Raw genomic sequence first — 14,776 nt, 5'->3', positions numbered from 1 at the left:
ACACAATGAATCTTTATTGCTCATCTTGTGACCCTCTGAGCCTCATTGCAGACCCCTCAGGGGATCCTGGAAATACGAAGCAGCATATTCGGATAGACTTCTGGAGAAGGCTCTGGGAGTGTTTTGTTGGCCGCTTGCTCCACGATGTTATAGATGGGTCCATGGGCCTCCTGACACAGATCAGTGCCCAGGAAAGCCTCCACTCGCTCTCGCCATGCGGCCAGTCGCGGGCGTCCCTCAAACAACTTATAACCAACAGCCACGACCTGCATGGACAAGGATGGGAAAGTTGTGGGGATACGGAAGTCCCAGTGTCAGGAGCAAGTGTCTGGTCCTTTCCCCAACCTCCATGTGAGGTCAGGGAGGTGTGGACAGCCTTGGGGCCAAGAGCACCAGGATGAACCCCCACTCAGGAGGGAAGCCAGTCAGGGTTCCAGCATCAGGTCAGCCAGAAACTCGCTCTGTGATAATGGGCAAACTCCTAGCTTTCTCTTAGGCCTCAGCGTTTCTGTCTGTCTAAGGGGGTGGCAATAGAAGGAAAGCTGCCCACAAAGGCTGCTGCACTGGCCAAGCTCACACCTGCATCAGCTCCTCCAGTGCCATGAGGTCGGCCAGCGTCACATGCTGGCTGGTGAGGAAGGCCTTGTGCCCCAGGAACTCGTCCTCCAAATGCTGCAGAGCTTTCTCTAAGTTGGCCTTATTGCGCTTGACCTTCTCCTCAGGCACCTGAGCCCCAATGAGCAGTGCCAGCGCCTGACAAGGGCAAAGAATAGGCTCAGTCTGAGGACCCGGCCTCTTCCCGGGTCCCTGACAGTCAGCCCAGATGGCTCCTCTCACCTGGGTCCACAGGGACACACCAAAGGTGCCACGGATGCGGTCAGCATGCCAGCCCAGGTACTCATGGATACGCACACGGGCCTGAAGGTCAGCCGGGTACCAGTGGTCCGCTGTCTGGTACTTAAAGCTCAGGTAAATCAGGATAGCCACACTAGGGAAGGGACAGGAGCAGTGGCTGTTAGGACCCTGGCTCGGGGCCTTTATCCCCAACATCTCTCATTCCCCAGTGGGGCCCTGCGGCTCCTCTGCATTTGGTGGGCAGCTCCCTGGGCACTATCTCCTCTTTCTGCCCTGACTGTACTCTCCATGGTCTCCTTTCTTCTGTCTTGGGCACTGACTCTTGCCCAGACCCTGTGCTTTGTACTTTCTAATAACCTCATCTCTGTGACACCCCACCAGCTGGCCTATCAGGTACAGACTCTTGTCATCCCTCCTGCACACGAGAAACATAAAGCTCAGACTAGTACAGTGACTTTTCCAAGGCTGTGCAGCTCAGAAAAGGCTCCCTGGACTTCTGGAATCCACAAGGGGCTGGCACGCAGTGGGTGCTCAGTCAAGCCCATGGCGTGTCCAAGTGCACGTGTCAGGAAACAGGAGGGAAAGCATGTTCTCAGATGTGTCCTGGGTGCCCTCTGACAGGTCCCCCAGCATTCACTCCTGCAACACCTGACCTCCTGATCTCTTCCCACCTGGGGCTTGCCTTCACCATGCACTGTGCCCTCAGGCCCTGGCAGACTAATAGCCTGAGGAATCAGGAGAGGCCCTCTCAGCTTCCTTTTGGAGCCTCCTTTCTGTCCAACAATGGACAAATATCCCAATGTCCTCTCACTATTGCCCCTCCATCTGGGGGTGGAGAGGCCCTGGGGACCAGAAGCAGAGGCTGAAGACAGAAAGGTGCAGAGATGTGCTACGTCAAATGCCTGGTCATTATGGGCTCACCCCAGGCTGTCTGCTCCCACCACACCCTTCACCTTCGCCCTCAGGGCCTGAAGGGTGTGGGTGGGCCCACAGTGGGAGAGCCAGGGCCAGGTGGGCTGAGGTGTGGAGAGGTGGGAGGGAAGGAGAACACCTTTCGCTCAAGACGAAGTCACCGTCCTTGAGGGTGGGCACCCTCTGCAGGCTGTTAACCGGGAAGAACTCCTTGCTCAAGTGCTGGCCTGAGGAAAAAGAGGTCAGAAAAGGCCTGCAGGGCAAGGACCACACCTGCCCTGCCCTCCCTCTCCTGCCCCAAGCCGAGCCCCTTGGCCAGGCTGGGCTGAGAGACAGTGGGGTCTGGTGGAGCACTGGGTCCTCCCCACTCCCTGTGCGGACCTCCTGACCCGGTAGGGGCTGGCCACCCTGCCCTGCCAAGTCCCACGGCTGGGGAGGAGCTCTGGTGAGGAAGAGAAGTGATTTAGCCAGCACTGGGGTGAGCATGGGGAGGGGAGGCAAAGGGGGTGGCTGGGCTCCTCTAACCCTTCAGTCTCACAACAATGTGTTGCTCTGCCCAGGGTCTTTAGTGTTTTATGAATTAAATACATGCTTTCAGGGCAGGAACTCTGAAAATCCAGTTTTCTGCCCACCCCACAGAGTAGAAAGTGATGTGATTCTCCTTTCAGAAGGGAAAGCTAAGGTCAGAGAGGGCCTGTGATCTGTCCAAGGCAGCACAGTTGAGGGCCTTCATTCTCCAATGGGAGACGACATGGCATGAGGGAGCTATGCAGGCGGTGGGGGTCATGGGGCTGCTCGGGAGTTGCTGGGGGAGGAGCCTGTGAGTGCAAGGGGCCTGTGGACACCTGGGGAGTCCGCCAAACCCACCTTTGAGTATCTCCACATGGTGCAGCTCGAAGGGGATGCCGTTCTTCTTGGCGAAGATGTAGACAGCGCGGGAAGGCTGGGAAATCAGGTCCAGGTAGAGCTCCAGGCCCATGGTGGGAAGGCAATGACAGCAGACCCAGGTAGTAGCAGTGGCAGGAGCAGGGTGGCCTCTAGAAATAGGAGCTCGGCTCCGCCCCTTTGGGGTGTCAACCACTGAGGGGTGCATCCTTCCCGGACTATTGCCAAAAGCAATCCCATCCTGCCTGCCCCTGGTTGGTTAAGTTGTACCAACATGTGTCTCTGTGAAAAGACTTTGTTCAGACCTGGACCTGGTGCCAGGTACCAAACCACGTGGGGGAGATGAGTTTACAGGGAGCTGTGAATCCTGTGGGGTGAGATAGGCTGCTCACCTGCTCTCATCTCCCATGAGATCTGCCTGCAAGGCCAGGACAGGACACAGATAGGAGGAGGCGCATGGAATCCTCAGCAAAGAGAAGGTGCCAGGATACAGGGGTCAGGGAAACACTGTATGGGCCAGACCCTCCTTTGCTCTCCTTCCGTTCTCTCCCTCTCCCCAGTCTATCTTCCCAGGGGCCACAGTGACGATGCAGGGCTGGGCGCCCCGCAATAGCTGAATCTTTCAGAGTAGCCCATCGCTCTTGTAGGTGATGGAAGCTGACAAATCAGAATGTTGTCCTGGGATTTCTGAACTTAGAATCCAGGAGACCGGGGTCCTTTTGGGGAGGTAAATGTGGGCAATGAGACCTGGGGCCTCCGCTGGTCACACTTCCTGAGTACATTCAGCAGTCTGTCCTGAGAGAAGCTCACTCACAGAGAAGGAGAGCTGTGGAGAGAAGCAGTTTCTACTCCCAGTTCCCCCCGGGGGCCAGCTAGCCCTCTTCCCAACCCCTGGATGAGGTTTTGGGGAAATTCTTCTGAGGCACTTACAGGTAACCTAGGAAATTGACGACCCCTCCAGGGTACAATGTGAGGTGCCTCACTGGTTAAACAAGTAACAAATGACTATATCTGACTCCTGCAGCTAGAAAAAAAACAAGAACCAGTTTGATCCAGCTAGGTTGATATCTATGTCTGGAACCTGACTTTTAGCTCATTTTAAAGTCATTATGTCATTTGCATTGCAGTTACTACAACTCCCATCATGCATGTGTCACCGTGACATTTCTGAAGGAACCAAATAAGGAAGAAAAATCAGGAAATGAAGAATCCCACCCAGGGGGAGGAGATGAATGAACCACATCAATGGGACGTCACCAATTCCCACCCTGAAAGGGATAAAAACCCGATCGTGACTTCCTTGGTGCAAATGATTCTCTGGGCTCACCAGCACTTTCCTCTCAAGTGTGTACTTTCGTTCCAATTAACTCCCTGTGCTTTCCTGCATCTGTCTCGTCCTTGAATTCTTTCTTGCACAGAGACAAGAACCCAGTCAGTGCTGCTCTGGGTTGAGTCCTCTCTTGGACATCCCGTGAGCCTCTGGTGACACCTCTGGCAATTACGAAGGAACAATTCACCAGTGCCTGGACTGACCTTCCTAAGGTAAGAACAAAGCCACTTCTGTCTTTCTCTTTCTTTCCGTTTCCAAAACCACCTCCGGAAGCCTTTAGCTATATTGCAGGCACAGGTCGAGCACTTAAAGCCATCAGGGTGCTCCCCTCTTGAAGACGCCCCTGACAGGATAAATGGGTCACAGATCGGGGTAAGATTGGCTCCAGGCATCCCCATCAACATCAGGACAACATCTGCACAACAGGGTACACAGTTCTACAGGCTTAGATCTCCCCTTCCCCGGTAGCAATGTGTCATATCAGGATTAGTATGGGGCCTCCCAAGAGTCGGTCGTCTCAACTTCTTCTCTTTCATCTGTCTGTCCGTCTGTCTACGTCGGAATCTGTCATGACTCACTATTTGCAGAGCCTGGGTCACATTTTCATCCCCGTCTTTACTTCTATGAGTGGCCCTCTGCTCCCCTCCCCCTTTTCACCTTTCCCACCTTTTGTCTCCTGCTGCCTCTGGATTTCACAGCTGTGAGTCCACTGTCCATGGCAACCCTGATATGCTGGTGCTGATTAAGTGTCTGGGATTGGTCTTTCATGGTGGTCTAGTGGTTAGGATTCCCTGCTTTGACTCCCGATATGGGAACCAGTCTCTGACTGTTTTCTCAGGTAAAATCCATACAAACTTTAGATCATCTATTTGCCTTTTCCACTGACTGTCACCAAGGCCCAGTTCTTCCCTCTGGTGTTTTGTCTTTTCAGGTCATTTTTGAGTGGCCTGAAGTCCTTTTTCAGGAGGGGTCTAAATACCATTTTGCAAGGTCCCACACCATCCATCCTACTAGCCAACCTTCCCTTGACTGGAAACTTCTGTACTGGTCTAAATCCCAGAATAGCTGGAGGGTCGAGAGCTCTCAATATCTAGGACCTCCCAGGTATACCCGGGGATGCCCAAGGTTCACTGGTCAGACACCAAGAACCAGGGGATGCCCTGCTCCCAAATATGAATTTCTAGTGTCTGTTTTCTTGTCCCAGGCATCGTGGGAAATTTCTCAGCTGTACCTGAAGACACGCCACCTGGCTGCATCTTAGAAAACCAGAGAGATTTAAAATTGGACAGTCTAAAGCGAAATCACTTATTTTCTCTTGCAATATGACCTGGTTCAAATATAAACTAGAGGACAGGGAAAACTGGTCTGAAATTGGGACCCTAAATTATAACACAGTTCTCCCACTAGACCTCTGCTATAAACGAGAAGGAAAATGGACAGATTCCGTACGTACAGGCCTTCATCGCCCTCTACCAAGACCCAGAAAACAGGGGCTCCGTAAAATCTATTATGCTCATATTCCCCAGCTGTGCCACCTAAAAATATTCCTGACCTCCTGGACAATGCCCGCCTGTTGGGAACACTATTGTCCTGGCAGGGAGGGGTCCTGCACTATAGTCCATGCCAGGGCCAGACACCCAGTTTCCTCAATTGCCCCTCACCCTCTCCTCCACCTACAAGTTCTCCCACCTCAACTCTTCCCTGTGCTCCTCTCTACACACCCCTTGCCAAAAGAGATGGCTTCACCTAGCCCCCGAGCCTTATAGGATATGCCTGGAGTGGAGCTTTTTTACCACCCGGATTCTATCAAGCTATGTCCATTCACAGAGGTTGCAAATGGAGATGCAGGAACCATCCATGTCCCAATTTCCATGATGGACATTGTCCAATGCAAAATTAAGCTTGGCACTTTGCTGAGGACCCTAGTAAATTTACTGATGAATTTCAGGCTTCACGATGACGTCTTTCAATCTAATCTGGGGGACAATCCAGATAGTCATGTCCACTTACTGCACTCCTGAGGAAAAAAAATAGAATTTGGTTCACAGCCGAAGGACAAGCAGATAGGATGGCAGCCACCACGCCAGAGACATCCCGTGGAAACAAACGTGGTCCCAAATTAGGACCCTGCTTGGAATTATCAGCAGGGACAGGGAGATCTTGCTGAAAGGGACCATATCGTGCTTTGCCTAAGTAAAGGTAAGAAAAAAATGTATAGTCAAGCAATCAATTAGAAAAAGGTCAAGGAGGTTACTTAGAAATCGGGGCTGGAGTGGGGAACTGTCCTTGATCCTGGATTGGTTGGTCGAGGCCTTCAGAAAATTTACCAATATTGACCCTTCCTCTCCTGAACGACAATCTCTACTTGGCCAGCATTTCTTCAGTCAGTCTGCTCCTGATATCAGGAGAAAGCTGCAAAAACTTCAATCTGGCCTTCAGACCCCGAAGTCTCAATTATTGGAAATGGCCTTCGGAGTCTTTAACAACCAAGACCAGGCTGAGGAGGATAAAAAGACCCAGCGTGATACCAGACAGGACAGGCAACAGGCTCAAATGGTGGTGGTGGTTGTGAGCAGTGCCCTGCAACCTCAGGGTTGCCCAATAGAGATAAAGAGACGTGTCCCACTCTCTTAATGGGAAGGGATTTGGGCACAAATGATGGCTCTGGGCACGAACATCCAGCTTCTTGACTCACCCTGGGAACCTAATCATCTAATGTCCTTCTTAGCCTCAGACCATGGCCCGACCTGGGTTCCTACGGATCCCATCCAGGCTTATACATGATCGGCTGTAAATCCTATACTGTGGGATAAGGAAATGCCTGGAGACGCTGCTCAGATACCGCCTATAAATATCAGCCTGAAGGGAAGGGCAGGATACTCATGCAAGCACTAATACCCCTTGAGGCCAAAGCTGACAGGGGACTAAAGCCTCTCATTGATAAATTTGTCATGGGCTGATAATCCCGTTGGCCCCCTTATAATACCACTATACTGCCTGTAAAAAAGCCAAATGGAGCATATCGTACAGTCCAGGACTTGAGACTTATCAGTGAAGCTGCAGTTCCCATTCACCACATAGTCCCAAACCCTTACACGCTTTTGACTCAAGTGCTCCATGACACAAGATGGTTCAGTGATAGAATTTTCACTTGCCATGCAGGAGGCCTGGGTTGATTCCTGGCCAATATACCTGAGACGGTGGACAAAAGAGTAGAAGATATTGCTTCCTGCCAGGGATCAATAGAAAAATCACAAAAGCTTTTCATGATCCCCTCCATTTAGGACGGGGTACTACTCTCTCTCTCTCTCTGATAACCAAAATATTGTCTGGCAGAGACCTGTCTCAGACCATTAAAAGGGTCATCTAGGTGTGTGCCCTCTGTTCAGTTAAAGAACCAGGAGGAAAAAATAAGACCCTCCCCACCCCCGCTCTTAACGCCTATTCAAAAGAGAGGCGCTTTTCCAGAGGAAGATTGGCAACTTGACTTCACGCAAATGCCCCGCTCCCCCGTCTCAAGGTTACCGATATACATTAGTATTCATAGGTACGTTTACCGGATGGGTACAAGCTTTCCCCACCCGCACTGAAAAAGTGGTGGAGGTGGCTAAAGCCCTCCTCAAGGTGACTCTCCCAAGGTTTGGATTGTCTTGAAGTCTCCAGAGTGGTAATGGGCCCTCCTTTGTAGCCAAAATTACCCAGCAGCTATCTCATGTCCTAGGCATCATTACACCTGCATGCCTCATAGAGACCACGGTCCTCAGCAAAGGTAGAAAAGCCTAATGATGCACTAACAAGAACCCTGGCCAAGTCATGTCAAGCAACCTCTGAGACATGGCTTCGGCTCCTTCCCAAAGCTCTGTTAAGATGCAGAGGAGCTCCTCAATCCACATAGACCTAAGTCCTTTTGATAGGCTATATGGAAGACCCTTCCTGTCCTCAGACCTGTATTTTGACTCTGAAGCCCAGGATCAATTAAGCTTATTGATCAACTTAGGCCAGGTACAAGAGGCCCTCCAGAAATATGGAAATCAAGTCCTTCCCTCCCTGGATACCTCTATACATCTCCCAGTTGTATCCCCCGGGGATTGGGTCCTTCTTAAGACCTGGAAAGAGGGCTCTCCAGAGGACCAACTAACACCAAAATGGAAGGGTCTTACCAAGTTCTACTTGCCACCTCCACTGCAGGCAAGTTACGGGGCATACAGTCCTGGAGACATCTGTCTAGAATTAAACCTTTCCCCCCTGAGTCACTCTAGGAATCACCGACCAACCCTGCTCAAAATACTCCTGTCAATTTACAAGGCCTAAAGTCGTGCATACATCTGTCTAAATTAAACCTTTCTCCCCTGAGTCACTTTAAGAATTGCCGACCAACCTTGCTCAGATTACTCCTGTCAAGTTACAAGGCATACAGTCTTGGATACATCTGTCTAGAATTAAACCTTTCTCTCCTGAGTCATTCAAGGAATCACCGACCAACCCTGCTCAAGCTACTCCTGTAAAGTTTACAGGAATTAAAGCTGCTGTTTAAGAAGAAAGAACACACCCTTACACCAACAGAGAGTAACCCCCCAACTTCTTGATGTGCTGTCATTTTCTGTTTAAGATTTGTCCTAGCTCTTATTTTTCTCTTCACTGTGCACCTCCCGGCAGCCCACTTGACAGCTGCTTCTTCTGAAACCAGAATAAACCCCCAGCATGATTTTAACCTTCTAAGTTCTAGTTCATTTCCAGACTCTCCAGAGGAATTGGGAAACCAACACCCTCCTAAACTTTTCTAATATAAGAACTAAGGGCAATGGCCACTCTGTTGGACATGTCATAGACAGCTCCTCTGGCCAAAGTCAGAATGCAATAAGAAAGAAGCAGAAATACTGTATAGTGGAGGGTCTCCAAGGCAGAGCAGGTGTGGAATGAGGATCGAGAATGGGGATCCTGCCAGAGCTCAAAATAGGTCAAATTGGTCACATTTTAAGTGTAAATATCATGTTGTAATGAGAAGTTCAAAGGAAGTGTGAAGAGCAAGGACTAGAATAGAAGACAATAAAAGACTAGCTCTTGAAGCATCAATTTGGAAGGAATTTAGGACTTGGGTGAAAGGAAAGTTTATAAGGAAGCTGATTTTAGCTAATTTTAATGTCACTATGTCATTTGCACTGCAGTTACTACAGCTCCCATTATGCATCTGATACCATGACAGTCCTGAAGGAACCAAATAAGAAAAATCAGGAAATGAAGAATCCCACCCAGGGGGAGGAGATGAATGAACCACATCAATGGGACGTCACCAATTCCCACCCCGACCATGACTTCCTTGGCACAATTCGTTCTCTGGGTTAACCAGCACTTTCCTCTCAGGTGTGTACTTTCGTTCCAATAAGCTCCTGTGCTTTCCTGCATCTGTCTCGCCCTGGAATTCTTTCCTGCACAGACAAGAACCCAGGCACTGCTGCTCCACGTTGAGTCCTCTCTTGGACATTTCTGGGAGCCTCCGTTGAGATCTCTTTTGGCCTAAACCAGTTGATACTCAGTTTCTGACCCTTCCAAGGAAAAGAACTCCGACAAACAGCAAAGATGTTCCAGGAGGTCCAGTTACGTAGTGGCAGAAACTTAACTAAATTGTGTCCTACAGGTATGTGGAAGGCACAGTTTGTAAGCCTGTGAACTTGGATGTTTAGGTGAGACTTCCAAGCAAAGAGCTGAAGGTGTGACTTGGTTTCTTCTTCCTGCTGACAGTAAAATTATGTGAGGAGAGAGAGAGATTGAGGGACGAACCGCCAGGCAAAAATGAAGCAGGACTTGATGACCTGAGAAATCGTCAGCATAGCCTGAACTTAGTCAAAACAAAGCCAATTCATTAACCTTTAAAGCCCATCTTAGAAAGACAGATAGTTTCTTTCAGTTTCTCTATGAGCCTTTTAAAATCTGGCCCAAGACATCAATTCAAGCATAGCACAGCCCTGTCTAGTAAATTGACGCTAATCTGAGTGCTTTCCATGGCTGTCATTCAAGTCTAGGTGAGGCAGGACAAGTAGCCTAGGAAATTGACAACCCCCGCCAGGGTACAATGTGACTCAGTGGTTACACAAATAACAAGTGACTGTATCCAGCACCTGCAATTGGAGCAAAACAAGAACCAGTTTCATCCAGCAAAGCTAATCCCATCGACCAGGACCTGAACTATCGCGAATTGTACTGTCATTATAATGTCATTTGCACTGCAGTTACCACAACTCCCATCAGCAATCTGACGCCATGACAGCTCTGGAGGAACCAAACAAGGAAGAAAAAGTGGGAAATGGAGGGTCCTGCCAGGGGGAGCAGACGAATAAATTACACCAATGGGACATTACCAAGTCCCTGCCCAGGAGGGGTAAATAACTCTGAATGCGTCTTCCTTGGTGAGATCAAATCTGAGTTCTCAGACACTGCCTTCTCAGGTGTGTCCTTTTGTTTCAATCAACTCTTTGTACTTTTCTGCATCTGTCTCACTCTTGAATTCTTTCTTGCACAGATACAAGAACCCAGTCATGCCTGCTCCGGGTTAGGTCCTCTCTTGGACATCCTCATGAGTCTTTGGCGACATGGCACACACAGAAGTACAATCCCAGAGGGCACACGTGGTCCCCCTGGACACAGACAGATTACACTGGTAGGGAACCCTAAGCAGGACAGGCATTATCAGGCAGTTGGGTTGACAGACCCCCACGTGGCCTCCCACTGTGGGGTTCTCCGTTCTGTCTGCATGATTCACTTCAGCCCTTGGTTTCAGAGGCAGTGTGTCACACAGGGACTCTGGTCCCGCTCCCTGCAGAAGAACGCAGGATAAGGCGAGGCCAAAAAGGAACACCCACGGAGCCATAGATAGGGCAGTCATACCCTATATTCTCACTGGCGGCTGATTGGAGACACAGGAAGTGGAGCCACATTCTCCTCAACCTGCTGTCCACTTCTCTGCAATCCGCAACCCTCAGTCCGCGGTGTTAACTGGAATCCGCTCTTGCTAGCTCAGCCACCATCTTCTTGCTAGCCCCCATTTGCTGCTAGCATAGCCACAGCAGTTGTATTAGTGGCCAATGGCTCACTGGTTACAACTGACGGCCAACTAGCCACAGCTGATGGCCATCCAATCACAGTTGATGCCATCTACTACCCGAGTGAGCACCTTTCTACATGAGGGCAAGAGCCCTGGAAACTGCACTCCTGGCTCTGTCCCCACAACCAGTGTTCCTTATACCCATGGCAGCCCTCTTCTTTGGACACCGCCATGGGCATTCTCTCTCTGCCCTAACTTTAATAAAAACTTCCTTTGTAGAGTCTGTGAATGCTTTCACCTTTTGCCAATGACCAGGCGTTAATTCCATGCCACGACATTTTGGTGCCGAAACCCAGGTGAGTTTGACTCTACTTCCGTCTCTTCTCACAGGCTGCCTCCACCTCTCTGGGGATTTCGACTCTGCCTCCTTTTCTCTCCCTCAGGAGCCTCTCGAGGAAAGGTGTTAAACACTCTCACTCCTCTTGCTCCCTGTCTGCTTTACTTTTCCTTTCCATGAGGCAGCTCCAATGGTCTAGTTGGGGCATCAGTCGGTGTCATGTGGAGTCTCAGCTCCTGCTTGCCGCACGAGAACGCAGGATAAGGTGAGGCCAAAAAGAAACAACAACGGAGCTATAGGTAGGGGAGTCGTACCACTATATCCTCACTGGTCGCTGGGTGGAAGCAGGAGCCATACGATCCGCAATCTGCTGTCCACTTCTCTGCCAACCAACCTACCCCAGCATAGCCACGGCAGTTATATTAGTGGCTAATGGCTAGCTGGTTACAGCTGATGGCCAACTAGTCACAGCTGATGGCCATCTACTACCCGAGCCAGCACCTTTCCACATGAGGCCGAGAGTCTGGAAAAAGCTCTCCTGGCTCTGTCCCCACAGTCAGTAACTGGATATGCCTGGGGACGTCTGTGGGACACCGGGAATTCCACAGATTGGGTCCACAGACCTCTGCTCGTAGTAGTACCGAGGACGCTCTCACAGCTAACGGTCAGTCTCATACTGTCTCTCTCTGAAGCGTGCAGTAATATGCACTAATTCCGAAACACCAAAGATAGAGACAAACTAGTGGAGAATCAGGGGGATGCACCTCGATTACCTGGCCCAGCTATCACAAAGCACTACCCCCACAGACATAGGTGGCCGCTCTGTTCTGCAAGCTGGGCACTTGTACTCCTTTGTCTCTGTCATCAGAGCCCCCTTAGACCCTTGTTCTGGGCTTGTACACCATCTGGGCTTCGTGCCAATCTGGGGTCTCTCTACCTGAGGCCAATCTACAGTGCCAGGCTGTTTAGAGACAGGATTTTGATCCCTACCTCATCTTTTCAGGCGAATTTGGTCCTGTGAGTACTCTGGTTTACTTTTTATTTTGTCTCATAGACTTAAGAACTAATAAGAAGTAACTAACATAAGGTTTCAAACGAAATTTTTCAGTAATAATTATATAATGTGGATATTTGGACATGGTTTCTCAACATCTATTAGTAACTTAAGTTTTTGGTTTTGGTAAGTTGTGTTAAATGATAAAAATTATTAAGTATTTAGGTATTTCACAATAATGAAATACTAAAATATTCATTATTAGATAGGTCTGAGTTCATCTACTCTGGGCTTCTTTTCACAAGAAAGCTGAAAGATAAATTAAGATCTGTTAATAAATTATAACTTGTATATTATTAGAAAGGCCTACACTTTAAAAGCTACAAAATATGTTCCTGGATTGGCTAATGTAAACGCTAATTGTTTACTTTTAGCTGTCAGTAAAAATTAAGGTTATAAAGGTTATAGATTCTAATTAATGTGAAAGTAAATGATTTGTGTTTTCAAGGAAGATATAAGGCATGGAAATACATTTTTGAAGAACCTGAAAGTAGTTTGTCCTAAGGATGGTTATTCTGAGTGAGTGAAAAGAGACAAACTAAGGGGGCCTGGAAAAGTTGTAGAAGGCTTGTGAAGGAAAGTCTTCAAGGAATTTTACGAATGGTTAAGCTAAACGCAATTGACTGAGTAAATTTAAATATCAAAATTAAGCTGGTACCAATATAAAAGTTGAGTTTTCTCTCTCTGCCAGATAACGGTTTGTTAGAATATTGTTCTGCTACTGATATTATGAAAACATTTTCTGCCTGAAAGCAAAGATTATATGTGTCATCAGAATAATTTCTGTTTTTTATTGTCTTAATCAGGTCGTTTTTCACTTAAGAAAACTCAATCTAAGAACTAGGTTTTGCTAATAGTTATGTAAGCTTCTGTATTTTAGGACTGCTAGAGTTCATGTGCCCTCCTCAGCGTCAGAGTACAGGCCAAGATAAGGAAGCTTAGCCTAATGTTTTCTGGCAGGTATTATAACGGTTCATGCCCACTGTTATTTCCCCAATAAAGAGGCTTACATCCTAAAAAAGGCCAGAAATTTGTTTAAATGTCCTCAACTAGCGAGACCAAAGCAGCATCTGGACTCTTACATGTGGGATGGCCAGACACCTCTGAGACCTTTGCCAACGTCATTGGCAGGTGCTTTACAGCTGACAAGACGGGACACCCACAAGGAGAAGGCGAGGGCCCTGGCTGGACGCCTGGGGGCCCCTCCGCAGTTCTCTCTCCCACTTTACCCTCTGAGGGCCTGTTCATCGTCCTGGGGCAGAATTAGTGGAGACTGGACACAGCCTGCACTTCCCTTAGGAACCTTTCTTCCCCTGTAGACTTTGGGGAAGGTATTCTCCCTGGTCGCTGCTTCCACTTTTCAGAAACACTCTGACCTTGTGTCCTGCCTACTCCCAGGGCCAGGCCTTCCTGGGCGGCAGTGGGGCCGACCTTTCAGCAGATCCACAAACTGGAAGTCAAAGGGGATGCTGTTCTTCTTGACGAAGATGTAGACGGCATGGCAGGATGCCGACAGCAGGTCCAGGTAGAGCTCCAGGCCCATGCTGAGGCCCATGTTGGGCCCTCTCCAGCTGTGGCCAGCAGGCCCTGAGCATGAGCCTAGATGCAGCCTGAGCCCTGGCCCTGCGCCAGCCAGCCCTCTCCAACACAGAGCCTAGGGCCCGCATTCTGGAACTTCTTGTTTCATTTGGTGTTCTCATGAGGCCATGAGGCTGGAATCCTCACAGCAGCAGGATTCTGAGGACACCCAGGAATAGGCTGGGACAGGCCCCAGGCTCAGAGAGGAGTTGGAGGCTCAGCCCAGCCCAGAGTATCCCCCGGAGAGCTAACAGACAGGACAAACTCACCTGCATCAGCTCTGTGAGCACCATCAGCTCCACCAGGGAGACCTGCTCCATTGCCAGGAAGGACCTAGCCGCCAGGACCTCCGGATCCAGGTGTCGTAGAATGGGCATTAGCCTACTCAACAGCCGCTCCAGCTGTGTGGCATCCACTGAGGGGCAGGAGAGACTGGACAGGGAAGAAAAGAGGCAGTTTATCTTGGGTTCCTCTAAACTCCTCAGCTTCCTCTCTCTTCCTCCCCAGCCACCATCCATAAGTAATTTCCTCTGTGTTCAGCAGGATTCTGAGGTTTCATTCAGGCTCAGAGGAAAGAGTGCTGTGATAGATTAGTGATGTCTGCCTGAGGCAGTAGAGTGGAGGCAGCATATGGGCCAACTGGTCCCTCCGATGTCTGGGGTCCTGGCTCCTCCCCAACCCTGCACAATAGAGCAGGTAAGCTCACCTTGCACAGGTAGACATAGGATGGCAGTGTGCTGTCACACCAGATACTCATCAACGCAGGCACGGGCCTGCAGGTCAGGT

The 14,776-nt window shown here is 49.6% G+C and overlaps 1 protein-coding gene and 1 long non-coding RNA gene across 2 annotated transcripts; one reads left to right on the top strand and one right to left on the bottom strand.

Moving 5' to 3' along the window:
* On the bottom strand, nucleotides 1-3,038 carry LOC109439804 (glutathione S-transferase theta-2B). The gene is made up of 5 exons (XM_074321442.1): nucleotides 2,635-3,038; nucleotides 1,907-1,994; nucleotides 838-988; nucleotides 580-753; nucleotides 1-266 (listed from the first exon to the last, which is right to left on the bottom strand). The coding sequence occupies exons 1-5, from the start codon at nucleotides 2,858-2,860 to the stop codon at nucleotides 57-59; spliced, it is 849 nt and encodes a 282-aa protein (XP_074177543.1). The 5' UTR covers nucleotides 2,861-3,038; the 3' UTR covers nucleotides 1-56.
* Nucleotides 3,039-3,970: 932 nt separating this feature from the next.
* On the top strand, nucleotides 3,971-13,193 carry LOC141569192 (uncharacterized). The gene is made up of 3 exons (XR_012492642.1): nucleotides 3,971-4,194; nucleotides 5,931-6,181; nucleotides 9,148-13,193. It is a non-coding gene; the product is annotated as an uncharacterized LOC141569192 (long non-coding RNA).
* Nucleotides 13,194-14,776: the final 1,583 nt, after the last annotated feature.

The sequence above is a fragment of the Rhinolophus sinicus genome, linkage group LG16, assembly GCF_036562045.2.
Source record: "Rhinolophus sinicus isolate RSC01 linkage group LG16, ASM3656204v1, whole genome shotgun sequence".
Classification (NCBI taxonomy): Eukaryota; Metazoa; Chordata; class Mammalia; order Chiroptera; family Rhinolophidae; genus Rhinolophus; species Rhinolophus sinicus.
Note: the sequence above shows the minus strand (reverse complement) of the source record. Positions and strands in the feature narration are given on the sequence as shown.

What these genes read in the sequence shown, in the direction of transcription:
- LOC109439804 (XM_074321442.1), bottom strand. Translation starts at nt 2,860, where the DNA reads ATGCACCCCTCAGTGGTTGACACCCCAAAGGGGCGGAGCCGAGCTCCT. An exon ending in GACTTCGTCTTGAGCGAAAG is followed by an intron (nt 989 to 1,906) that starts GTGTTCTCCTTC and finishes TCCCTTCCCTAG; the next exon opens with TGTGGCTATCCTGATTTACC. An exon ending in CACTGGAGGAGCTGATGCAG is followed by an intron (nt 267 to 579) that starts GTGTGAGCTTGG and finishes TTGTCCATGCAG; the next exon opens with GTCGTGGCTGTTGGTTATAA.